Consider the following 25,986-nt stretch of genomic DNA (forward strand, 5'->3'; position numbering starts at 1 on the left):
TACCTAATCCTATATTGTCACATCATAAAAAATGGTATATCAAAATCACATGAAAAGCATGCATAGTCTTCAAATTTTATAACTTCAAATAAACAGTTAGAAACTAACTATGCTCTGAAGAATAACTTAATATATAACTCATGAACATTGAATCATAGGAAATGCGTTTATTCTTACTCCTAAAGGCCATTAATTAATGATAACCAAACCATAAATATTAACAGTTTACACACTCTTCACAATTACTGAATAATGTAAAAAGCAACCTTATTATCCCAACTGTACTTAATTTCTCCAAAAACATGTCACGTTATTTTAAGCCTTCAATGATGCCAAAAGATGAGTCAACATCCAACTTTGATGAACTTAGGTGGGTGATTAAAATCCGCGAAATCCTTGATGAAGATCTAGATTATGGTGATGAGTTATCTGTATCAATCTTCAATGTTCCTAAGACCCTTATGGCCATTCATCAAGATTCATATATTCCTCAACAAGTTGCAATTGGACCTTACCATTATTGGCGCCAAGAGCTATATGAAATGGAGAGGTACAAGCTTGCGGCCGCGAAACGGTTCCAAAATCAGCTGCAAAGCCTTAAATTGGAGCACATTGTTGTCCAATTGATAAGGTTTGAACATAGGATTCGCGGGTGCTACCATAAGTACTTGAATGTTAATGGCGAAACGTTGGCGTGGATGATGGTAGTTGATGCTGCATTCTTGTTAGAGTTTCTTCAAATTTTTGCTAACCATGATGGAACAATGACAATAGGAGTTTCTTCAAGAATGTCTCACTTGTTGGATTATGCAGGTAGAAAATTAGCTCACAATGCAATCTTGAAGGATATTGTGATGCTTGAAAATCAAATCCCATTATTTGTATTGAGAAAGATGTTGGAGTTCAAATTCTCATCACTAGAGTTAGCAGATGACATGCTATTTTCCATGTTCATAGGATTGTTTAAAGATCTTTCGCCTTTTTCGCCCATGGAGGAGGAGGACTATCCCCAAATCCTTGTCTCAGAATGTGCACATCTTCTAGATTTTTTGTATGACATGATTGTGCCTAAATTGGAAGAACAATCCGATCCAGCAGAATCAGAGGATCGGCATAAAGATGGCGAGCACCACGAAAATTCGTTAGTGAACTATGCTAAGCAATTTCTATTTGGGGTTTGGAAAATGGTTTCAAGATTGGTTGAAGCATCAATAAGTTGTATCAAAATGTTCCTAACATGTAGAACCATGAAAGTGATCTTTAGGGTGCCTTGGACAATCATTTCTAACCTACCCGGATTCGGAATCATAAAGCAACCAGTTGAGTACTTGTTCTTTAATCAAGACAAAGAACCAACAAAAAAAGAAGAAAATGGTAATTTAAGTTCAAATAATATCATCAACAAGTCACCCTTAATGGAAGAAATCACAATTCCATCGGTCACAGAACTCGCGAAATCCGGGGTTAGTTTCATTGCTGCTAATGGAAACATATCAACCATTAGATTTGATGTTAAAACAAAAACACTCTATCTTCCAAAAGTTGGTTTGGACATAAACACTGAAGTGTTGTTAAGAAACTTGGTTGCTTATGAGGCATCAAATTCATCAGGGCCATTGATTTTTACACGTTACACTGAATTGATGAATGGGATCATAGACACTGAGGAAGATGCAAAGATCCTTAGAGAAAAAGGGGTGATTTTGAATCACTTAAAGAGTGATGAAGAGGTGGCAAACTTGTGGAATGGGATGAGTAAGTCCATTAAGTTGACAAGGGTGCCATTATTGGATAAGGCCATTGAAGATGTTAATCAGTATTATAATGGTAGAGTTAGTATTAAGGTTTGGAAATTTGTGAAGGTTTATGTGTTTGGTTCATGGCAGTTTCTTACATTCCTTGCAGCAATATTCCTCTTGTTCTTGATCTCCTTGCAAGTCTTTTTCACTTTCTATAAATTCATAAAAGCATGAACATTTTTATTAGATCAAGTTTTAAGCATATCTTGTATCTTCCTAAGATAACCAATAACATGTAAGTGAAATGAGAATTCACAGATTCTAATTTCTACAAATAGTGCCTTGATAAATAGAAATGTTACATTTAAAAAATTATCCTGAGAAAAGGAAAGAAGAAAAAGCACTAAGTTCTGAAAAGAAAGGGAATCTGCACTTTATAGGGGATGATGATGAAGCCAAAATTTTCAGCATCAAGTCATGACTGCAGCCCCAGTTGGCATGGGAATCTGCAACCTGATCTTTCCAATATGTGATCTAAAGAAAAACAGAATCTGCTTTTCTTTTTGGTTTATACAGAATCTCCTCTTTCATATATTATCTGCAAAATTGAATATAAGTCTTCTAAAATGAACCATATGTGATTAGTGATTCAATCTTAACCAAAGGTCATGATGACCAATATGTTATCTTTGCCCTTATTTGGTAGTAATTAACTTTGTTTATCAGTTAGTTTTGTGTTAATTAAGTTATTTAGTGAGTGATCTTGAGAGTTCAACTTCACTATTAACTGATTCAAATCAAGTCCTGTAGTAGTTGACTAATAGTACCAGAAAAGCATGCAACTTTTTCGGTTAAAATAAATGGTTATGTTCATTTCATTCATTTCTAGAATAACTATTCTGCTTAAACAAGTGTCGGGATTTGAATCCTGGCTTATGCATGCAGAAATCTATTGGGCAGCAACAAACCTTTAAATGGAGCTCAGATCCGCGATGGATTAGTCTTTAGCCTGTCAAGTTGGGATATACAATAGAGCGTAGAAAACCAAAGAATACATATTAAATATTATTTATATCTCTGACATTAGTATTGGGATTCTATTATCAAGAATTCTATTATATCTCTCAATACAAATTTTTCGTTCCCATAACTCAAATTATAGAAATTTTAAGAATTTTTTCCCTTTTAGAGCAGTGCAAAATATAGTAAAGAAGATAAGGAAATGAGTGGTTGAGGTTTTCGCTAGTGTCAAATTTGCTTGGCACACCATGCCAATTGCCACAAGTGCACAGAAATCATTTTGCCTAAATTAGTACAGACATTAATTCAGCTAAGATAATGCCTAAGAATCTGTCATTTTTGCCTCAAGTTAAGCTTGTAAATTTTTCAAATTTGGATGCATGTTTTTGTCTTTTTCAATCTTAGCCAACATACCAGCTGTTTGCACTTTCTCAAAATTATGTGTGTTGAATGATGAACAATTGAACATTGAATAGTGTTCCCTAAAATGTTAGTTCCATGAATAATCTGTTAATAATTAATAATTGTCAATTATTTATATATGTTGATGTGCATAATAGTCTCCCTAATATGGTTTATGGTTTGAAACAACATTTCTCTTTATCAAGGATGGTTAATTAATAAGTTGAAATCTATTTTAACTCTTATATGCATCAAAAGACAAGATCTTTCTTCATTGTGCTCTTTCTTTTTTTTTTTGGTAAGGGTCCCCAAATTTTTCAACTTGCTACTAGTTACATGGACTAGTACCTTTTTCTCCTCCACAAACACAAAAAAGGCACAAAGATACCAACTTGGGTGGCTCTAACATGTTTCCCAAATCTAGAGGTTCTTGTTCAACTCCGTCAGACAACTACTTCTCTTGTTCTAACATAATATATTCTCTCTCTCACACAGTAATCTCCAACACCAACAACAATGTCTCTCTCCATTAAGTTACATGTAACAACTTCCCATCTAAATTACCTCAACCACCATGCCAAAACCAACACCAACACTAACACAAGTAACATTAGAACCAAACCAATTTACACTTCCAACCCATTGATCATAACAACTAGTAGGTCTAGAAAAATGAGCTTAGGCTCCTATGGTGCACCCTTTATTAAGAGCTCATTGATTGAGCCAGATGGGGGTGCATTGGTGGACCTTGTGGTGCCAGAGTCTCAAAGGGGTCCTAAGATTTTGGAAGCTGAGGCACTTCCAAAGGTAAAGCTCACAAAGATTGATATAGAGTGGGTGCATGTGATTAGTGAAGGTTGGGCTAGCCCCTTGAGAGGGTTCATGAGGGAAGATGAGTACTTGCAAAGCCTTCATTTCAATGCTTTGAGGTTGAAAGGAAATGGATCTTTGGTGAACATGTCACTACCAATTGTGTTGGCAATTGATGATCAGACCAAGGAGAAAATTGGGAATTCCTCCAATGTTGGGTTGCTTGGTCCCAGTGGAGATTGCATTGCTATTCTTAGAAGGTCACTCTCTAAATCTCACATTTTTCTTGTTTTCTTTTCATCATATTCTATCTTCTTAGTGTTCATTGATACCTAATTGTTGCTGTTTTCAATTCTTTGTGGCCATGATATAAGTTGTATATGTGTTTTGTCCATCACTTAATCAATATTATTGTTTTGAATCTAATATATATGCAACCATTTTGAGAGTATGATTATTAAAAATTTCACTGCCAAAAGGCCATGTCTTAATAAACTTATCTTTCATGGTGTTACTTGGTATTTCTTAACCACTCAACTCCTTTTGCAGCATTGAAATCTATAAGCACAACAAGGAAGAAAGAATAGCTAGAACATGGGGAACAATTGCTGTAGGGCTGCCATATGTAGAGGAGGCGATTACTCCGGCCGGAAACTGGCTTCTCGGAGGAGACTTGGAAGTGCTAAAGCCTATCAAGTACAATGATGGCCTTGATAACTACAGGCTATCTCCTAAACAACTCCGTGAGGAATTCGACGGGCGAGAAGCCGATGCAGTTTTTGCCTTTCAGTTAAGAAACCCTGTGCATAATGGTCATGCCTTGTTAATGAATGATACTAGAAAGCGCCTATTGGAAATGGGATACAAAAATCCAATTTTGTTGCTTCATCCTCTTGGTGGTTTCACAAAAGCTGATGATGTGCCTTTGAGTGTTAGAATGGAGCAACATAGCAAGGTGATTACCAATTTCACATTGCTATTTTTCTTATGTGTGATGTTTAGTAGTATCCATCAGTTTTCTTTTATCTTTCACCATTATTTTATACTACATTCTTAGATCATATTTATCTAAGAATGTATAGAAGATAACAGTGATAGATAAAAGAGAATTGAAGTATAAAATCAATGTGATTAAAAATTTAGCTGCTAATGTGACATAATTATTGACCCTTTGGTCATGCCATTATATGCTTCTAAGCACTGTTCTTATGGTAAATATTTTTGTATCTTCTTAGGTCTTAGAAGATGGAGTTCTTGATCCTGAGACCACCATAGTGGCTATATTTCCTTCACCTATGCACTATGCCGGTCCAACCGAGGTGCAGTGGCATGCCAAGGCTAGGATCAATGCTGGTGCCAACTTCTATATTGTCGGTCGCGATCCAGCTGGCATGGGACACCCAACTGAGAAGAGGGATCTATATGATCCTGATCATGGTAAAAAGGTGTTAAGCATGGCACCTGGCCTAGAAAAGCTTAATATTTTGCCATTTAGGGTAAGTAACATTATATTTGGTATTCACATAGTTGAAGAGATCAATTTCATTTGTGTAAATAGTAACATCTTTTACACATTCTTTTTTTCTCAAATTGAAGGTAGCAGCATATGATACTAGTGAGAATAAGATGGCATTTTTCGATCCCTCTCGCGCCAAGGATTTTCTCTTCATATCCGGAACAAAGGTATTTCTTTTGATTCTTATCTGCAATTCTGCATCTGCCACAGCCATTGGTTCACTTTCTTTCTTAGAACTGGCTACAGCTTAAGCAAAGTATCATATATGTTACATATTGGAACAACTAAGAGCATAGAGTGAAGAATAAACCTTCATAGTTTTACTAAAACTTGTTATGTTTCTCTGATTCACCAAGATAAACACTACTGCATTATGCTAATTTAGTGATCACAATATGATTTTACATTTCACAATTTCTATTCAATTTATACCATGCATGCATGCACCAAATTAATCTTGGTGCATTGTATTAACTGAAATTTAAAAATGTGTTCTAAGTAATTTCTTTGAACACAAGTAATTGACATACTTCCAGCCATAGCCTGTCCAGTCATGTTCTTGATTCAATTCATACTTGTTCTTGTTCTTGATCAAATTTGGAACTTCCAATTCATCAACTACCAATCAAATGGAACCAGAATGTTTTTGATAGTCATAATAAAAAAATAATTAACTGTCATTAACTGCCAATGCAATTAACCAAAGGATAGCTACTTAATAATTAATAAATAATAATCAGTCTGTTGGTCCCTATAGTTTTATCAAATTTGTAATTAGGTCTCTATATTTCTTTCTTTTCAATTGAGTTCCTAACACTGCTTTTAATTTTGTAATTAGATCCTTTCTAATGTAAAAAATATTAGAGTTAAATTGAATATTTCTCTGCAAATGGAAGATATTTATAACTAAGAACCTAATTAGATCTTTGATTACATATTTTTTGAGAGAAATATTTTGTTAATTTTAACATTTTTAACATAAAAATGACCTATTACAAAATTGAAAGTAGTGTAGGGATCTAATTAAAAAGAAAAAAAGTATACGGATCTAATTGCAAATTTGGTGAAACTATAGGAACCAACAGAATAATTAAACCATAATAATACCACTTGAACTAAGTTCTATATTAAGAACATGAATCTCATATAGAGTATAAAATTGTAACATGTTTTGGTAATTTGTTTTGTTCAGATGAGGGCTTATGCAAAAAGTGGAGAGAATCCACCAGATGGTTTTATGTGTCCTAATGGATGGAAGGTTCTTCTTAAATACTATGAAAGTTTGCAAACTGAAGAGTCACCACAACAGCCTGCAGTGTTATCTGCATAGATTCACATAACTGTTATGTTTTGCATTTTTGTTTTCATATATAAAGGAAGATTCTAGAAGCACAGTTTTAGGAGTGCCTTCATGATCAAGAAATCATATCATGAATGGGCAATCATATTTGAATTAATATGTGTATCATTTTGATCTTTGCAAAAGGAATTAGTACTATGCTTTTAGCCTTTTAAGAATTTTGTTTGTGGTAGCTTCTGTATAAAATGAGTTTGAATTTCAAATTAGTTTTGCATGAAACATGCTACAAAATAAATATTATTTGTAGAATTTAATTTTGATGTATGGTTAATAAACAATCTTACACATGTATTTAATTATGTGATATCATGTCAACAAAAATAGTAATTTTTTATATTAATTACATAAATAATTATTTAAAAAAATAGATATGATTGGATGATTATCTAAAATATTTTATATATTACATTAAAATTAATTTGTATTTATAATACTAAATTTCATGCTTTTGTCTTAAGGCCATTAAGCATTCTGTAAAAGGAACTTTTGGAAAATCATTTCTAAATTATTTTTTATTAATCAATACTCAACTCATTATTAAATAAACTTATTTGACCTTTTAATTGTTCGTTACTTTGACTCTAGTTCACTTTAAACTTTATTAAGACGACACAATATAAATGATCAACAACTAACCTTCCTTGAGAAATATATTAATTAACTAACTAAAAATGTTCCATATATCAACATTAGTTTCAAATTTTATTGACACAAGAAACATTTTGTAAAACAAAAACGAGAAGAAAAAATAGAATCATCCACAAATTAAGGAAAGAAAATTCATATTTTAATGGTTTGTCACACTTGTTAATATATTCTTAATATATAAAAGTAGATACATAGGTTTACTCACATTAGTTCTAAGTTATTTCTCTTCTACTAATGCTATATTAGTATCATCGCTTATTTGGCAAAATTTTATAATCCACCACTCAAATCTTATCAAATCAACTTTTATTTTCAAATAAAAAACACAAAAACAACTAAAAAACACAATAAAAACCAACAACTTAACTTTTTCCAAATCAATCCTTATTTCTAAAACAACAAAAACACAAATTAACATTTACAAAAAAAAAAACTCTGAAAACCAAAGAGTTTATACCTTTCTCATACTTCTCAAAATCATCTTCCTCTTGACACCTCTCCGTACCAAGATCTTATTTCCTCCATCCTCTTCCGGTCTCATGAGTCATTGTTTTTTCCTCAAAACAAATTGTCCATCACGATCATCTCCGGTGGAATCGCATTGCATAAATTGCAGAAACCAGGACAAACTCCATTCTTCCTGTTGCATTTTTTCTGTCAGAGCTCGACTCTGTGTCTCAAACTAACGTCACGCCGCCAACGTAGGAAATTCGTCCCAATTATCTTCCTAAAGATTTTGAACTTTGCAGTTTATTCTTCTCATTCTGTTGTTCAATATCATTTTCAATAGCCCTATTTATTTGTTACAAATAATAACATTTTAATTGTGAACTCATTGCAAATAGCACAGGTTTATGTATTCCTCTTTTTTAAACGGTTCTGTGCAATAGTCACAACCAAAATTACTTGGCAAAATTTTAGAATCTACCACTCAAATCTTGCCAAATCTATCTATCTATTTATAATATATAAAAGCTGATACTAACTTTCTCCACAATGAGTTTAAGCCATATTTTCTTTCCTAATGATGCCACATCAACAATTCTAATGACTTGACAAAAGATGAAAATCAACCAATCACTATTTAGTAAAATGTTTTAAAAAGATTAAAACAAAAAACTCTTATCTATTATTATTCAATTAAAACATCAAGTACTAATTAAATGCAATAAACATACATTAAAAGTGTCATAATAATTATTATTATAAAAAATTTTAGTTACAAATATTCAAATTCTACAACTTATACATATTAAGACTCTTACTACTCTTCATTTCTTAATTTCTCATACTAATTGTCAAAAATTTTTTAAATTTAATTTAACATTTTTATATGTTTTTCATTCTCATTCATTCATTTTTTTAATTATTTACAAACAAAAAAAACACAAAAAAAAGACAAAGGGTAGCAATTAATGCAAATCGAAAAAAAAAATAAAAATACAGTTTTATATAATTCTAATATAAATAATTTATGTCTTTTTAAAAAAAACAAATTCAAAATCTATTTATAATATATTCTCTAAAATATTTTTAATATAACATTTATTAAAATCTATTTATAATATAAGTAATCAATGCGCATATCTCACTCTAATCTATTTATAATATATAAAAACTATTTTCACAATGAATTTAAGCCATCTTTTCTTTGTTAATAATGCCACATCAGCAATTCTAATGATTTGGCAAAAGATTAAAATCAACTAATCACTATTTAGTAAAATATTTTTAAAAAATTAAAACAAAAAATTTTTATCTATTATTATTCAATTGAAACATCAAATACTAATTAAATATAATAAATATACATTAAAAGTGTCATAATAATGATAATTATAAAAAATTTCAGTTACAAATATTTAAATTTTACAATTTATACATATTAAGACTCTTACTACTCTTTATTTCTTAATCTCTTATATTAATTGTCAAAAATTTCTTAAATTTAATGTAACATTTTTATATGTTTTTTTCATTTTCATTCATTCATTTTTTTAATTATTTACAAAAAAAACGCAAGAGGTAGAAAATTAGAATTCCAGGGTTAATGAAAATAATATTAATATATGCAAACATATAAATAGAATAGAAATAAATAAAAAAATAAAAATTTTTTAATAAACAAATTGATTATATAAAATAAAATATAATTGATGATAAGACATAGTATTTATATGACATGATTGTTGAAATAATAAATAAAAATAACATTATTTCATCGTAAAAATATGATTTTTTTTAAATCAATATGTATATATGTATACGATATCATATACCATTTGAACTATAATTCTTTGGCAACAAAAAGAACCCTTGTAATTAATAATTATAGATTGACGTTTTTGTTGAACCATATTTTTTTTTTTGAAAATGTATAGTATACTAAATGAAAGAGGAAAAAAAAAAATTTTCAAAAGCAAAACGCTGCGTTTTAGAAGTGCAGTGTATTCGTGCTTCTGTCTTTGATTTTGCAGTTAGGGATTAACCGTACTGTGAATCTTCCAAATTCATGTTTTCGATCGAAATCCACTAACTTTCTATCTCCGATTCCCCCCGTTTCTTGCACCTTTCAATCGGTATAGTTCTACTCCATTCAATAGTCTCAGTTCTAAAAATTTGTCATTCAAATTTTTCTCCCAATTTGTTTATTTATTCTATTTTCGTCCCTTCCCGAATTCAACAAATTTTCACTATGTGGCTTCAAAATCTGACATTTTTATTGGGTTTTTGAATTCGAACTCAGGTTCCGGGAGAAGAACAACAAGTTTTTGGAGTGTTCCTTTTTTAGAACCATGGATACTCAGAGTGGAGAAGATGAATATGATATAGATTTTATTGTTTCCACAATGCTGACGAGGCTGGAGCTGAATCTTGCATGTTTCTCAGAGAAAGTTACAAACTTGGGCATCTTTGTGATGAACTTGGAGACCCTTGAGTGTGAATTGGAGACAATGATTTTGGAAAAAAATGGCATTGATGGAATGGTAATGGACATGGAATGTGCTGAGAAGGGGCTTGAGTTTGATCTGTTGTGTGGAGTGTTGGATTCTGAGGTGAGCGAATTGGGTGTGTTCTTGGGGACCCTTCATGCTGAGATTGCTGAAGCTGAGCAGTTTGTGTCTTCTACCAACAGCATTTGGAGGAACCGGTTGGAAGTTTCTGAAGAAGGGTTCAAGCAATCTGAGGAGCAGCTCTCTGAGATTAAGAAGCAATCTACTGATTTTCAGAGGACTTTGTCTTCTTATAAGAGAGAAGAAAGTGGTAATGATAGAGAATCTTATTGATTGATTTTGTTTCTATTCTTCCTTATTGGTTGTTTACACATTTATTAATTGACTTATGTATTTATAGAAATTGTGGTTGTTTTTGAAGTGGTTAGGATTTTTTCCTTCGTATTTTTGTCTCCTTCCTTATAAGGGGTCCACTTCAATTTCCATATGAAGTTGTTTGTACAATTTCAGAGGGAATTCCTCATGAATTAATTTGGTTGATTATTATTTTGTCAGAGGAAAAAATTAAAGAATTAAGAAGAAGCATTAAGACCATCGAACTGATTGGCTCAAACTTGCTACTTCTTCATGAATGTGTCAGTGACCAATAAGAATAATTTTTTTTTTATATAATATATCCGTTTCTGATATATATTTTTTGTATTGATTTCCATGGAACAGGTAATGCTGAAGAGGGTGTGAAAATCCCAGAGGATGATCACTCTTCGGATGTCAAAACAGGAATGAATATGCAAACAATTGAGCAACAAAGACATATTCTGAGGATGTTGGAGAAATCTTTAGCAAATGAAATGGATCTTGAGAAGAATATCAATAAGTCAAGACAAATTGAAGAAACTCTAAAGCTTAGGATAGCTTCTTTAGAGCAAGAGCTAATTCATGCGGAGGAAGAAGCTGCTGATGTTTGTGAAAGATGGTTTGAGGCAGACAATGCACGTGAGATCTTGATGGGAATTTCAGTAGACCTGTTAGGCAAGCTCCAGATTTCTCAGTTCAATTTGAATGGTTTAAATCAGAGAGAATCTGAGCTCAGAGCTAGGCTTGAAAGCGGCAATTCAGATAAGGTGTCTTCACTTGAAAAGCAGCTAAAAGAATATGAATCTCAACTCCTGAATACAAAGGCCTCTGCTGATGAATATCAGAAACAGTATACTGCGATGTGTTCCGAAATAAGAGACATGGAAAACCTTGTTTTTGAGCTGAAAGAAAAGAATGTAGAACAACTTGAGAAGCAATTAAAGGAATATGATTTACGACTCCAGCAAGCAGTCGCATCTGTTGAAGCTAGTCAGGAGAAGCAAAGTATGTTATGTTCCACAATTAAAGATATGGAGCTTGTGATAGAGGATCTGAAGTCAAAGGTTTCTAAAGCTGAGATACGGGCTGACAGTGCAGAGGACAAGTGTATCATAATATCCGAAACTAACGCAGAGTTGAATGAGGAGCTAAGCTTCTTGCGAAATAGATTGGAATGCTTGGAGGGATCATTGCACCTGGTGGAGGAAGCCAAAGTGGCAACTGCAAAGGACATCAGAAATCGGACAATGATTTTCCAGAATTTGATAACACAGATTGCTCTTGAAAGAGAACGTCTTAATAAGCAGGTAAAGCCATGCAACTAACTCATAAAACCATCATGACCTGTCATAGCAGGGCATATCGTATCCTGCTGGGTCTCTTGCCTGCGTGATATTTAATTTCATTATTCTTAGCATCAATCAGCAGAAACGAGTAAGATTTTGAATGGTATTGACTGTTCTGTGTAGCATCATAAGTGAACATTGCAGTTTGTGATGCTTTGTTTGTTGTCAGTTTGTGAGTAACAAGTGAATGAGGAAACCTTTTTCCCTCTCTCTTTGATTTTCTACTGTGTCTTAAGATTGACCCCCTTTTTTCCCCAAGAAAAATTAAACAAAAAAAAACTTATTTGGTCCATGGAGTTGTTCCATTAAATTTTGTTAAATAAAAATTCAGAGGAACAAAATTTAGTAGTAGTGTACCTGGCCCAAGGGATGTTTGAGTTGATAGAATGTTTATTTGTTAAAACATTCAAGTTGTTTAATTGAAGAAGTAAAAAAGAAGAGCAAAAGACTATACCAAATCTGCTTGAATTTTTTTTGGATCAGCAAAGAAGATAGTTTGGTATTAAGAATTCAAGCTTAGCTAAAGGCAAACTAAATATATTAAGTTCTTAAGGTATAGTTCCTTGCTTGTTTAAATATGGAAATATTTGCATTTTATCTGCAGCTTTCTTCCTTAGCAAGTGAGAACAAAATTTTGGCAGTAAAGCTAAAGCAGGCGGCAAATGGTATTTTTCCAGAATCTAATGCTTCGTCGGCGAATGACTATGAGGTGAGTACTTCAGACTTTTTTGAACTTGTTTCTTATTTGTTCATTACTTCTAAGGGGGATAGTCATATGTTGAATAACCTTTTATAATTACAAGTGTCTTATATGTGAAATTTGATCAAGATATTTTGAAGTGAAAATTGTTTCCTCTAGATATTGCCTCAAGTCATTTTCACTTGCCATAAAATATCATTCTAATGGAAAGAAAAACTCCTGAATATTTGATGCTGAATGTTACTAGGTCTACTTTTTCAGTCCCCTTTCAATGTTTCCAATTACTGTTATATACTATTGTTACTATATACATCAAATAAAAAACATAACATTGATCTTGTATCATTATTGTGAACTCAATTTTTTACGTTCATAGCAGTTTAAGATGTGAGCATTGAGAATTTGAGCTAAAAGAATTTAAAAATTCTCGAAGTACAATAATCTCAAGAACCTGGAAAATGTTGAATTCAGCTACACTCTAATTATCGCTCCTATTTTAATTTCCCAGGCGGACAGGTGTTGGATGAATTTTTCTGCAAATGATAATCAAACCAAGGTTGGGGATTCTCTGCCGGATGCCGGGTCAGTGAGGAGAATAGATGCCGGAGTTCTTGGTTTTAAGTTCTTGTTCAAATCGTTTCTTGTTGTACTGGTTTCAGCTGTAGCTTTCCAGTTTTTCAAGGATGTGAATGTTGATTTCGGTCTATAAATGAGTTATCACTTATCAGAGGGGAATTGGGGAGGTGCCATTGGTAATGGTATTGTAAATTGTGATGCAAATCATTATGTAGTAATCAAATTTTGTTTTTTGGTCTTGAATCAAAATTTTACTCCCACCGAGAGTATATGGATCCTTTCTCTTGATTCCTGAAACTAGTTTTGACTTTTGACAACACATTTTTCTTTTCCAAACCATATGATAGGTATATCTTTTTTCAATCTAAAAACCCTTTTGCATATTGGATGTTGCCAATAAACAAAATTGAAGATTTGAAGCAAACATTTGAAAACTTAGGCACCAAAATGAAATTTTATAATATTTATTATAAGGAGATAAACTTAATTAAAAATAAATAAACAGATCACATTCCAAATAATATATTGAAAAAATAGTTAGGGCCTTAGGGGCAGAAGTTAATACCTCAGCTTGAATGATCTCATAGAATTTGATTTCATATCCGTTCCTCTTAGACACCAAAGAAAAATATCCATTCCTCTTGAATTTTTGTCCCCTTTCAAAATTTTCTCATTAAGTTTTTCTACCACACATCTAAATCATTCAAAGTTGCAAACAAAGATGGTCCATATGCATTAGCTAACACAGCATTAATAACAACAGCAAACTGAAGAAAATAATATCATCATAATAAGCCATAACAATAAGTACAAAGAAATCTCCGCTTTCTTTTATATACAAAAAAAAATGCTAATACAAAACCAAAAGAAATGGGCGCATAATGGAACCAAGCTATGCATCATTCAATGGAACCAAGCTCATGGAATGAGAAAACACTGTTGCACCTGGGTCATAACGTTTCAAGCTGCACGCCCAAGTCATCTTTCTGTTCTTAAAATCATAGACAATTACTTGATCCTTACCACGAATTAGCAGCGGCAACACCCAGTCTTTGAAGGCTAGAGGAGTTACTGCCGATTTATCCACTAAAAATTTGGGAAAAGTAAGTTCACATTGTTCTTTAAAATCCTCAAAAGACATCTTGTACTCAAGAGTCCATTCTCCAAAATAATGCTCAAGACTCCACACACAAAGACCTAATGTTTTTGTCAGTGAGACATAATGCAGTGTGCCATTAGACTCTCCGATGCATGATGACGACGAACAAGTATCTTTGGCAGCGCATGGCCTAAGAATCCACAAAGCTAACTCGGTCCGAACATCAAAAACCAGTATTCTTTTGCATTCGCCAAGCCAATATAAGACACCTCTTAAGTAAATTCCTTTATTCTTCAACAATATCCCGCCTTTGCAGGTTGCATTTGACATCTTCCAAGATCTTGTTTCTGACGAATAAATTTGAAATCTCAAGTCAGTAGAAATCATTGGTTGAGCATTAACAACTTTAACTAACTTGAACTTGGCAGAGTTGGTGGCACTGTCAATGGATCCTCCTTCATAGTCAAAAGCAATTCCAATGCTTATGTATCCGCCGCTAGATGGCGGCAACTTAAGACATTGTTTGTTTGCAGGGTTGCATACATATAAAGCTGGTTCTTGTGAAATGCTATAGAAACAGAGCAAGCCATTGCATGATGCCAAGATATAAACATCTTCAGGAAGACCACCTAGGAACATCTCCCACATATTGGTTCCACTTGTCTCCACGCGGATGTAGCTAGATTGGATCAGGTACATATGTGGCTGAAAGATGAAACCGGTTAATCTCAGCACACTATTTTGCACATAATTTTTCAGGAATAAAGGGCTCCCAAGGTTGTGTTGCCAATCTTTGCAAACACACTTGAAACGAGTCAATGACTTCACATCCAGCCGGAACAGAATGTTGAGTAATATGTCAGCATCCCACTCCCTTCTCTAAAACATAAAAAAATAAAGCCATAAACTGAGAGATACTGAGAGATGAAATAGTTTTGAGAGCCAATACTTTAGCTCCATAATTGATAATGTCATTTTTGTACTATGTGTTAATTCTAAATTATTCTCACAACAAAAAAGTTCTTCCATCACTTTGAGAAATAAAATAATGAACATACAAAAGAGGTGTTTTAATATCAAATTCGAAAATAACAATATCACTTCCCCATATACTATAATATAATTAACACCACAGATCAGCCAATATATTTGTGTATAGAGATCTACATGTGAGTTACATATTCTTTCATTTAATCAAATAATCAACCATTAAATAATTAAAATTTCCGTAGCAAAGTAGTCAATCTTTTTTATAGCAAAATAATCAAAAGTTCTATGAATACAAGATAATCAAATTTTCAATACGTCAATTTACCATTTTTAGCTGAAAAAGATGAACAAAGAAGAATTGTATGTTGCAAACACACAAACCACAAAAAAAGAGAAGTTTAAGAAACCAAAGCAAACACGTATGATATATCCAACAAACTTTTTCAGCTAGCATATAGTCTACCTTCAAGATCATATTTTTCACTTTTTTTTTTTTAAGCAGACATGCAAATGTTGGCTTAATAATGTGGATCATTTCTAGGGTTCTTTGCATCGTATGTTAGTTGATACGCAATCTGAATTTATGATTGTGTGTCGATCACAAACCCTAATAGAAAACAATTGCGTGTTCGTTTGGTGTAAAAGGCGGAACTATAGGAACTCACCGGAACTTGAGGATCGGAGACGACGGAGCAGCGATGTGATTCCAAGAACCGCGAGGTGTCGGTGCGACCGTTGAGGTATGACTTGTCGGAGGAGAGATGGATGGGCTGAGTAGGTGCGGCGGTGAAGTGGCGGAGGCGCTTTGAAAGTGAGTACAGCTCCATGGACAACACTTGCGGCTGATTCTTGGGCGCCAAGTCTAACAAATTATATTTTTAATTTCCATGTTTTTATAGAATTATTTAAAAGTGAAAACTCCCATGCAATTGTTGTCTTAATGTAAAGTTAATATATTTGAGAGAATTTTGTAGATGATTGAATAAATTTGACTAAATTATCATCTAATAATTCTTAATTATTAACTCTACATAAAAATAACTGTATACGTAAATCTTTACCTTATTTAAAATTTAAATCCAATCTAACTTAAACAAAATCAATTTAAACCAAAAAGAATCAAAATGAGATATTTATTAAATATACTACGTAGACAATAAAATTAAAATAATATATATAAATATAAAATATCTACTCATTAATTTTATAACTTTTTTGTAAAAATAACATGTGTTTTTATAGCAAGAATGCTAAAAGTTAGCAATTTCTTATGATATTAGATAAGATAAAATTAGATGAGAGTTGAACAATTTAAAGTACATTAAATTTTATTAAATTAGAATGACCTTATTAATTTTAAAGTGACATTATCTTTTTTGAAAAGGTGAATTTTTTTTTCATTCTTAAATTAATAATATGATTTTGAATTTGAGATATATTATTATGAAAGTATCAAGATAATATTTTTTTTAAGAAAAATCACGTTAATTAAATTAAGAGGTCTGCTATATATACAAGTCTTTTTGATTTACAAGTCTTACAAGTTGCTACACATACGGGCCTTTTAATGCGCTATTCAACTGTTTCCTGTTTTTAAAGCGCTACACTCACCATGTATTATGAACGACTCTTCTTCTTCTTCTTCCTCTTCCTCTTCTTCTTCTTCTTCATTTTTTTTTTCGATTTTTCATTATTTCTGAAATCAAGCTTTGAAATCGTTTTGAAGATAATAGAACTTCAGAAATACACCAAAACAATTACAGAAATACATCCAAATAGTTACAGGAATTCACCCAAACGATTATAGAAATACACCCAAAAGATTACAGAAACACACTTAAAGGATTACAAAACTACACCCAAAGGATTTAAAAAATACACCCAAAATTTGTTGAAGTACACCTTATGCATAATTCAGAACTCTTTCTCTTTCTCCTCTTCATCTTCTACTACTTTAGAGCTTGATGTCAAAAAACAATGGAAATCGAGAATAAGGAAGAAAGAAAACAGAGAGAAAAGCACGTAAATGAAGAAGAAGAAGAGGAAGACGAGGAAGAAGAACGTGCAGTAAGAAGAAGAAGGAGAAAAAGAATATAAAAAATGAAAGAAAAGGAGAAGAAGAAGAACGTGCAGCAAGAAGAAGAAGAAGAAGAAGGAGAAGAAGAAGGAGGAAAAAGAGAATGCAAGGAAGAAGAAGAAGACGAAGAAGAAAAAGAACGGTTCGAAGCGCGTTTTGAGCGTTAGTTTTAATTGGATTTGTAAGACTTACAAGTCTTAATCGCTTGTATGCGAAGAATTTCTCTTAAATTAAATTGTGTAAGTGTTCAGGATAATAATAAAAATAAATTCTCTCAATTTTTTTAATTTAAAAAAATAAAATATAATATTTTATTATTAATTTTATAAGTGATACTAAAAAAATATGAAAAAAAAAGGATTGAAGAATATATAATTTGTCATTACAAAAGTTTCTTGTTCTTCGTGGCTCCCACTACTCCTGACTTTTAGCAGAGATACCCTTTCAGTGGCGGCGACATAAAGGGATTATCATCAACACAGGGTTTCTAGAGCTTGTTGAGGCAAGCAATGAAAAAAAACAAGAAGGGAATTCTGTTGTAGCTGATGTCAAGGTCGATGAGAGAGAAGAGGAGGCCAACGGAGCAAGGGAGAGAGCAGAGGAAGTGGAAGGCTGATGTTGAGGGTTTCGAGGTCGTCGGGAAGGGAGTGAAGGCAGTGGAGACAGGCGTCGAGCACCTTAAGAGAGGTGAGGTGTGAAGTGGAGGATGGAAGGAAGAGGAGCTTGTTGGAGTTTACTAATAGCTTCTTCAACTTTTTCAATTCCAAACCAATGCTTTCTGAAAGCTGTATCAGTTGAAGTTGGCGTTCAATTTCTCTAGTGATCTGCAATTGTCAATGGTTTTGGAAAGATATTCCATGAAGTCTTTGGTAACATTCAAGACCTTAAGTTTCCAGAAGCAGCTAATAGAGTTCAGTGGCTTCTAAGTTGGTTGGAGCGCACATCCAACACCACCACCTTCATCACATCAGCGTTGATAACTGCCACATAAGATTTTTCTGGCAAGTTTGATCAGAAAATATGATAGAGAAGCTACGAAGCCTACGATAGTTCACTTTTAAGACGGACATTGACTGACATAGATATATTTTTTTAATAGGAATAATCTTGTCCTAATTTAAAATAAATAAGAATCAAATTGAGTATTTACTCAAATATTATACAAAGTATAGACAATTGAGTAAAATTAAATAGTTAAGATTATGCTTATAAAAATCGAATCATCAGAATAAAATATTAAAATGAGACGATCATATTTGTATCATCAATATATGTGTCGTGTATGCGCTGACTAAAGCTACCACAAATTCTCTCTTACATATTCCAAAAATGTCTTTTCATTTATCACTTTCACATTCCATATTTTTCACTTCCAAATTTTTCACAAATTTGACTAAAAAATTTATCTTTAAATTTGAAAAAAAAATTGCACGAAAATCAAATCCATCAATTTATATGGTGTCCAAAAATATTATCTCTACTGAAATTGGACTCTTCAATTTCGTATTACTCTTCGTTCCTCAACAAATCAAACCGTTTAATATACTTAATAACAATTTAAAAAAGTTAACTTCATATTAAAAAACCAACACCAACCCTACCCTCCCAATAACAATACACAACAAACCATTTCCATTCATAAATATAAATAAAATTTGCCTAAACTACTTCAACACTTTTTTAAAATAACTGTTTTCAAAGTTATATTATTCCATTATTTTTTACTTTAAAAGACCTATGAAGTGGAAAGTAGGAATTGAAAAGAAAAACGAAAACGCAGGAAAATCCTCGTTTTTTTAAACGGATTGAGGGAAAGGACATGTGAATCTTTTTCCCTGCCAAGAACCCTAACGAACCAATCAATGGAGCAATCGAGCATGGAGAAGAAGCTCAAGAGCATCAACGACCTCCTTCTTCTCGAGCTGATACGAGAAATCTTTCTGAGGATCCCCATCAAACATCTTGTGTGCCTCAGGCGCGTTTGGAAGCTATGGAACACTCTCATTTCCGAGATCCATTACTTAGATTATTTCTTTATTAATAATAGATTTATTATTGTAATTATTTTTTAGTGAGAATACATAAAGAGTACATAGTATATAAGATGTAATAACTCAACAAATATTTTTCAAAGGGATTATTTATTCTCTTCAACAATGAGAAGAATTTATTTTTCTCCATCTCTTAATCCCTTTTAATTCATCAAACCATCAACATCACAGCTTGAACAGCTTAAGACATGATGAGATTTTCTTTATAATTCCCTTAAAAAATATTTGTTGAGTTATTACACCTCATATACAATGTACTCTTTATGTACTCTCACTAAAAAATAATTATAATGATAAATTTATTATTAATAAAAAATAATTTAGATAACACCCTGTTTTACAAAATCTCATCCTGATCACTCTATCGCACCCTCTCATACATGCCTCTTCTTCCAAGACAATTCTCAGACTTACTCCGTTGACCTCGACGCACTGCTCCAAGACAATACAAGAGCGATCTCTCCCATTTACAAGAAGGTACCACCTGTATACCATATTCTTACATGGCAAACCACAGTTTCTTATCCAATGAACCTGCTCACTAGTTCCACCAAAACAATCTCATACTCTCATATGGATAATGCCGCAACAAGCAATGGTGAGTACTCTTGCTTTTTACAAGCTCTTCTATATGGTTTTGGTTACGATGCGTCACAAGATGACTATGTAGTAGTTGTAGCATATAAGGGTAAAGACGGTCAAAACCATTTTGATTTGTGTTGTTTGAGAAGGAGGGTATCTAGCCTTGTATTCGTATTTGTATTTAGAGGATAAAACTGAGATATGGGTGATGAAAGAATACAAAATACAGTCGTCTTAGACCTTACTACGTGAGATTCCTCTCAAATTCTTTTAAGGTTCTGTGTTTATCTGTTAATGGAGATATTATTGGAAGAGGCTTTTTTTATCTAAATACGCATAGAAAAATGATTTATTTTTAGAATGTGCATGGTTTGAAATTATGCTCAAAATACGTAGACCCATTTTATCCTGCGACTACGAAATGAATTCTTACTCCATTTCGCAAAAAGCCCCCACAAAATGAGTTTGGTGCGTGTCAGATAGCAACTCAAACCCGCCTTCCACGAAATGGAGTATTATCACATGGGGCATCCACGAAATGAAGGCGTGAAATATTAGAACTGAATACAAATCAAAACAAACAGATAGTGGACATCAAACTTGGAGGAACAATGGAATATATATATATTTAATTTTAATGCATGAGAGTGTAAAATTTTTTCCACGAATATCAAATTAAATTTTTATGTTTAGATAATATTTTAAATAATAAATTTTAATATGGTTATTTATCTATATAAAATTCTTTTACATTAATAAATAATAATAATAACAAAATCTTATTCTATTAAATAGAGTTATTATAGAAATTAAATGATACTATTAAATTTGATCATGTATTATATCTAGGCAAAAACAAAATTTATATAATATATTATTGTTACGGTGGGTAACCGGAGATTAATGGGCTGGATGGCGTTGGTTGGCCCAAACGTATGAAGAAGGAGGCTTCAAGTGGATCTGCAACTCGGGAACCTCCGTCCGACTTATGTGTTCCAAGAGATGGGGGTGGTACCTGCAAAGACACTCTGATACCTAAGTCAGCAAAGGATTAAGCAGGTTTAGAATGTATTGGAACTTAGAAATACCTGAGGGGTGTCAGTGTATTTATAGTGGTGAACCAATAACCACCATTGGAGTAGTGCCACCTTTTTAGGGTGTTAACCGTCCCATTATCTTAGGGAGGTTAGGATATGGCTCTTGGAAGTGGTTAGAGAGATTCTAGGGGCAGTTACTCATTTGAATGAGTGTTTATCTGCCAGCTAACCCTCGTACCCGACTTCTATAGAGCAAGTCGTGGTGAGAACCGACTTCGTAGGACGAAGGTTGGTACTGGGTGAGACTCAATCCGTGGGATTAGGCCTTTTATTTGGACCTGGGCCTTTATTGTTGGGCCAGGGTATGAACAGTGCCCCTACTCGAGCCCAATTTTCTTTTCAAAATTTGGGTTCGAGTATTCTACTCGGGGTCGTAGCCGACTCGTAGGAGGACCGACGTGATGATCTGAAACCGACGTGACTTTTCGTAGCCTTTTGGTTCTGACAGTTACGTCTAATCAAGCGTTGTGTCTATTAGGGATGTGCGTAGGGATTGATGGTCTTGGTAACGGTGCATTCTCATTAATGACTGCCCCGTTTTTACCATTGTGCCCCCCACGTACTTATAAATACTTTCCCTCTCTTTCATTGTTTCGTTTCTGCGATTTTTCAAATTTCCCCTTCATTCGTTTGTGCTGCATTCTTGTGCTTTCGAAGGCTTTTTCTTCCTCCAACCCTCATTTTCAGATAAAGGTTAGCTCTTTCTGTAACATGCTTTTCTATTTGCATGTTTTTATTTTGTAGATAGGTTGGTTTGTAGACTTTAGTTTCGTATTCCCTCCCTTTAGAGACCGTGTTTTGATTTTTCTTTTCTTTTTCCTTTGTAGGTTTTTGTTACCTTTTTAAGAAAAAGAAATGGCTTCCGTAGATGTTCTTTCTCAGTGGGTTGATGTCACGGTCTTAGGGGAGGAACCCTTGGTTGATGCCGAGTTCATCACCCATCTTCGCACTCATCATTGCCTTTGTACTCTTGAGGAGGATGAGCCCAAGTATGAGTTGGTGGCCCCGGGTCTGGAAGACCGGGTTTGTTTTGGGAGGGATTCCGAGGAGGTCCCTCATTTTTTCTATATGTATGAGAGCATGATTACCCGTTTGGGTGTTTTTCTTCCGTTTTCTGAATTTGAAATGGCTGTTTTGCGCCACTATCGTGTTGCCCCTACCCAACTTCACCCCAACTCTTGGGGTTTTTTTGAAAATTTATCAATTTATAAGTCACGCTTTAGACTTTCCGACTTCTTTAAGGATTTTCTTCTATGTTTTCCACATGACTAAGCCCTTCAGTGGGTTAAATAACAAGCAGCAATGGGTGTCTTTCTGAGCCATACAAGGTCGGAGAATCTTCACCCTTTTTGACGAATCCTTCCATGACTTCAAAAATTATTTTTTCAAAGTGCAAGCTGTAGAGGGTCACCACCCCTTTTTCTTATATGAGAATTCTTCCCCTTGCTTTCCCCTCTATTGGTTAGAGGCCTCCCCCTGTGAGAAGTATGGTCTGGACGACCTAGACGAGGTGGAGGCGGCCATTGTGGGGTTTTCCGAGAAGTGTGGGGGAGGGCCCCATACTTGGATACTAGAAAATTCCTCCAGGGATCACCAACTTTTGTTCGGTCCCAACTAGGTAGTTTTTATACATGTATATACGTTTCTTATTTTCAACTTGTATCTGCCAACTTGAGGTTTGTCGACTTGTTGTTTTTGCTAATTGTTTCTTTTGCAGATATGGCAAGGAAGAATACTCAAGAATCTTACAGAGAGTTCAGGAGGCTAAGGCAAGATCTCGGGCTAGGACTGGTGGCACCAGGGCGATCGTCTCGCCTCCTCCTCCTCCTCCTCCTCAGAACGTGGGGACTTGTTCCCAGCCCATTGTGATTTCTTCTTCAGCTTTGTCTCGGCCACTCCCCTCCGCCCGACTTCTTTTTGAGCCGGAGAAGAAGAAGCGCAAGACTTTAGAGTCTGGCTCTTCTTTTGATGGTGGGGTTAAGGCGGATACTCTTGCATTCGTCCGAAAGAACATCTATCCTCATATAAGTATGGATGATGTCTCTGTTCGGAACCACCTTACCACTCTGGCTGAGGAGAGTTTTAGGGCGGCAGGTGTTTGTGGCAAGCTCTTGGATATTTTTGAGAAGACTCCTCTCAGCTCTTTGGGGTTAACCTCGAAGGTTGAAGAGCTGGAGGGAAGGCTTCTTTCTTATCAAGAGCATGAGAGGGAGTTGAAGGAGGAGGTCGCTAAGCTGAGGGAGGAGAGAGATAGCCTTCGGGAGAAGGAGAGTAAGTTGCAGGCCCAATGCAACATGGAGGCGGGTTTGAGGAAGGCAGCACAGGAGAGTTACCAGAGTTTATTTCAAGATCTTGTGTCGGTGAGGAAGGACTTGTTGAACTCTCGGAATGCATATGCTGAGTTGGAGGACTCTATTACTGATGGCGCCGAGGAGGCTTGGAGGATTTTCAAGGAGCAGGTCGGAGTCATTGCCCCTGATCTGGACCTTTCTCCTTTAGATCCGGACAAAGTCGTCATTGATGGTGCTATTGTGGATCCTCCTGCCCCCGTAATTGTTTCCGAGTCAGAATTGAAGACTCGGGGGCAGAGGATTATGGAGTCCCCTCCTCGTTCTAAAGACGCTCCGAGCTCTTCTGTTGTTCCTCCGACTTCCTCTTCATCTCCTGTGGTTGCCTCTCTTCCCGGTCCTGATGGCACTTTTCCTGACTCTGGTGGTGGTGATCCGTCTATTCCTCTGCAGAAATAACTTTATATGGCTATATGGGGGCTTGGCCTGTGAGTCCCCCCCTTTTTTAAACTCTTTATATCTTGTTTGTTGGTGGTGTTTGAACAATTTCTTTTGACCTTTTAAGGCTGTTAACAAAATATTAAAGAAATGCCCCTTTTTTAATAAGGGTTTGAGTTAAAAAATAAATACCCTTTTTTGGATAAGGGTTTAAGTTACCTTATGCGTGCATGCTTTTCTGTTTTTGATATTTTAGGAAATCTTTTTGACCTTTTTCCAAAAACCTTTTATTCGACTTGTCTGTTCTTCTGAGCTTTTTTCGCTTTAAGAACCTAGGACAGTCTTTTCAATAGTTTTTCGATCTCTTTTTTCCACTATTCCTTTATGCTCAACTTTGTGGTTTATTGAGCTTTTATGCCTTAGGTTATTTTTGCGATGCGTTTTTCTTCTACTCGGTTCTTCATTCCGATTTACGGGTCGAAGTGTTTCCGAGCCTTTCTACTCGGGTTTTCATTTCGACTCATGAGTTGGATTGTCCCTGAGTTTCTTACGATCAACTTATATAACCTCTTTACACCAACTTGTACCTCGTCGTTTTGTCCTGACGACCATCTAGGTCGGTTCATGGGATTTTCACGTTTTGTCGAGCTTAAGTTGGCGCGTTTCGTAGAAAGAAAGAGAAAACAAAAAAGGAATTTATAAGAGATATTTGTAAGGTGAAAAAGATCTTTATTAATTGGGGAAGGTACTTTATTGCTACTAAGGGTTTTTGACAATCTGTTTCCCTTAGCCCCTACTATGATGCCTCGTTAAAAACCCATCTCCAGAAAAAACCCTTTGATTTTGGGAAAAAATCGTGAAGTTGGGAAAAGAGTACATCAGGGAGTAGAGTTCGCTTTTAACTGTAGTACCTTTTCATATTACAAGCATGCCACGACCTCGGTAAGTCGGTGCCGTTCAGGTCGGTCACTTTATAATAACCTTTTCCTAAGACCTCATTGACTTTGTATGGTCCCTTCCCATTTGCAGCGAGCTTTCCTTCCCCTGATTTGTTGACTCCAATGTCTTTTCTGATCAAGACCAAGTCACTTGGGGTGAATGCTCTTCGAATGACTTTTTTGTTGTATCTTGTAGTCATCCTTTGCTTCAACGCCGCTTCTCTTATCTGGGCTTCTTCTCGGACTTCTGGGAGCAAGTCGAGCTCCTCTTTGTGCCCCTGTATATTTCCGATCTCGTCATGGAGAATCACTCTTGGGCTGTGTTCGTTGACTTCTATTGGTATCATGGCTTCCACGCCATAAACTAGTCGGAAGGGTGTTTCTCCAGTGGCGGATTGGGGGGTCGTCCTGTAAGCCCATAGCACTTGTGGGAGCTCTTCAGCCCAGGCTCCTTTTGCATCTTGTAACCTTTTCTTTAGCCCTGCCAGTATGACTTTGTTGGCTGCCTCGGCTTGCCCATTGGCTTGCAGGTGCTCCACCGAGGTGAACTGGTGCTTGATTTTCATACTGGCTACTAGGCTTCTAAAGGTAGAGTCGGTGAACTGGGTTCCATTATCTGTAGTAATGGAATGAGGTATCCCATACCTTGTGATGATATTTTTGTAGAGGAACTTCCGACTTCTTTATGCGGTGATGGTGGCCAATGGTTCTGCTTCTATCCACTTTGTGAAGTAATCTATTCCCACGATTAGGTATTTGACTTGTCCTGGCGCTTGGGGAAAAGGACCTAACAAATCCATTCCCCATTTTGTAAAGGGCCATGGAGAAGTGATACTGATAAGCTCCTCTGGGGGAGCCACGTGGAAATTTGCATGCATCTGGCATGGTTGGCACTTTTTCACAAATTCTGTGGCATCTTTCTGCAAGGTCCGTGATGATAATCTGGCTCGGATTACTTTCCTGGCTAGTGACCTTGCTCCGAGATGATTTCCGCAGAT

At 34.7% G+C, this 25,986-nt stretch overlaps 4 protein-coding genes across 4 annotated transcripts; 3 read left to right on the forward strand and 1 right to left on the reverse strand.

Moving 5' to 3' along the window:
* Positions 1–302: 302 nt before the first annotated feature.
* On the forward strand, positions 303–1,973 carry LOC107486236 (putative UPF0481 protein At3g02645). Its single transcript, XM_016106789.3, has one exon. The coding sequence runs from the start codon at positions 303–305 to the stop codon at positions 1,971–1,973; it is 1,671 nt and encodes a 556-aa protein (XP_015962275.1).
* Positions 1,974–3,474: 1,501 nt separating this feature from the next.
* On the forward strand, positions 3,475–7,005 carry LOC107486548 (ATP sulfurylase 2). The gene is made up of 5 exons (XM_016107097.3): positions 3,475–4,231; positions 4,521–4,926; positions 5,207–5,467; positions 5,568–5,654; positions 6,680–7,005. The coding sequence occupies exons 1-5, from the start codon at positions 3,678–3,680 to the stop codon at positions 6,815–6,817; spliced, it is 1,446 nt and encodes a 481-aa protein (XP_015962583.1). The 5' UTR covers positions 3,475–3,677; the 3' UTR covers positions 6,818–7,005.
* A 2,915-nt stretch (positions 7,006–9,920) lies between these two features.
* On the forward strand, positions 9,921–13,716 carry LOC107486547 (WPP domain-interacting tail-anchored protein 1). Its single transcript, XM_016107096.3, has 5 exons — positions 9,921–10,074; positions 10,242–10,759; positions 11,170–12,113; positions 12,757–12,861; positions 13,361–13,716. The coding sequence occupies exons 2-5, from the start codon at positions 10,291–10,293 to the stop codon at positions 13,559–13,561; spliced, it is 1,719 nt and encodes a 572-aa protein (XP_015962582.1). The 5' UTR covers positions 9,921–10,074; positions 10,242–10,290; the 3' UTR covers positions 13,562–13,716.
* A 477-nt stretch (positions 13,717–14,193) lies between these two features.
* LOC110280348 (F-box/kelch-repeat protein At3g23880-like) lies at positions 14,194–16,344 on the reverse strand. Its single transcript, XM_021141208.2, has 2 exons — positions 16,183–16,344; positions 14,194–15,406 (listed from the first exon to the last, which is right to left on the reverse strand). Exons 1-2 carry the CDS (start codon positions 16,342–16,344, stop codon positions 14,321–14,323), a joined length of 1,248 nt encoding a protein of 415 aa, XP_020996867.1. The 3' UTR covers positions 14,194–14,320.
* Positions 16,345–25,986: the final 9,642 nt, after the last annotated feature.

This window comes from Arachis duranensis, chromosome 4 (genome assembly GCF_000817695.3).
Source record: "Arachis duranensis cultivar V14167 chromosome 4, aradu.V14167.gnm2.J7QH, whole genome shotgun sequence".
In the NCBI taxonomy this organism is placed as follows: domain Eukaryota; kingdom Viridiplantae; phylum Streptophyta; class Magnoliopsida; order Fabales; family Fabaceae; genus Arachis; species Arachis duranensis.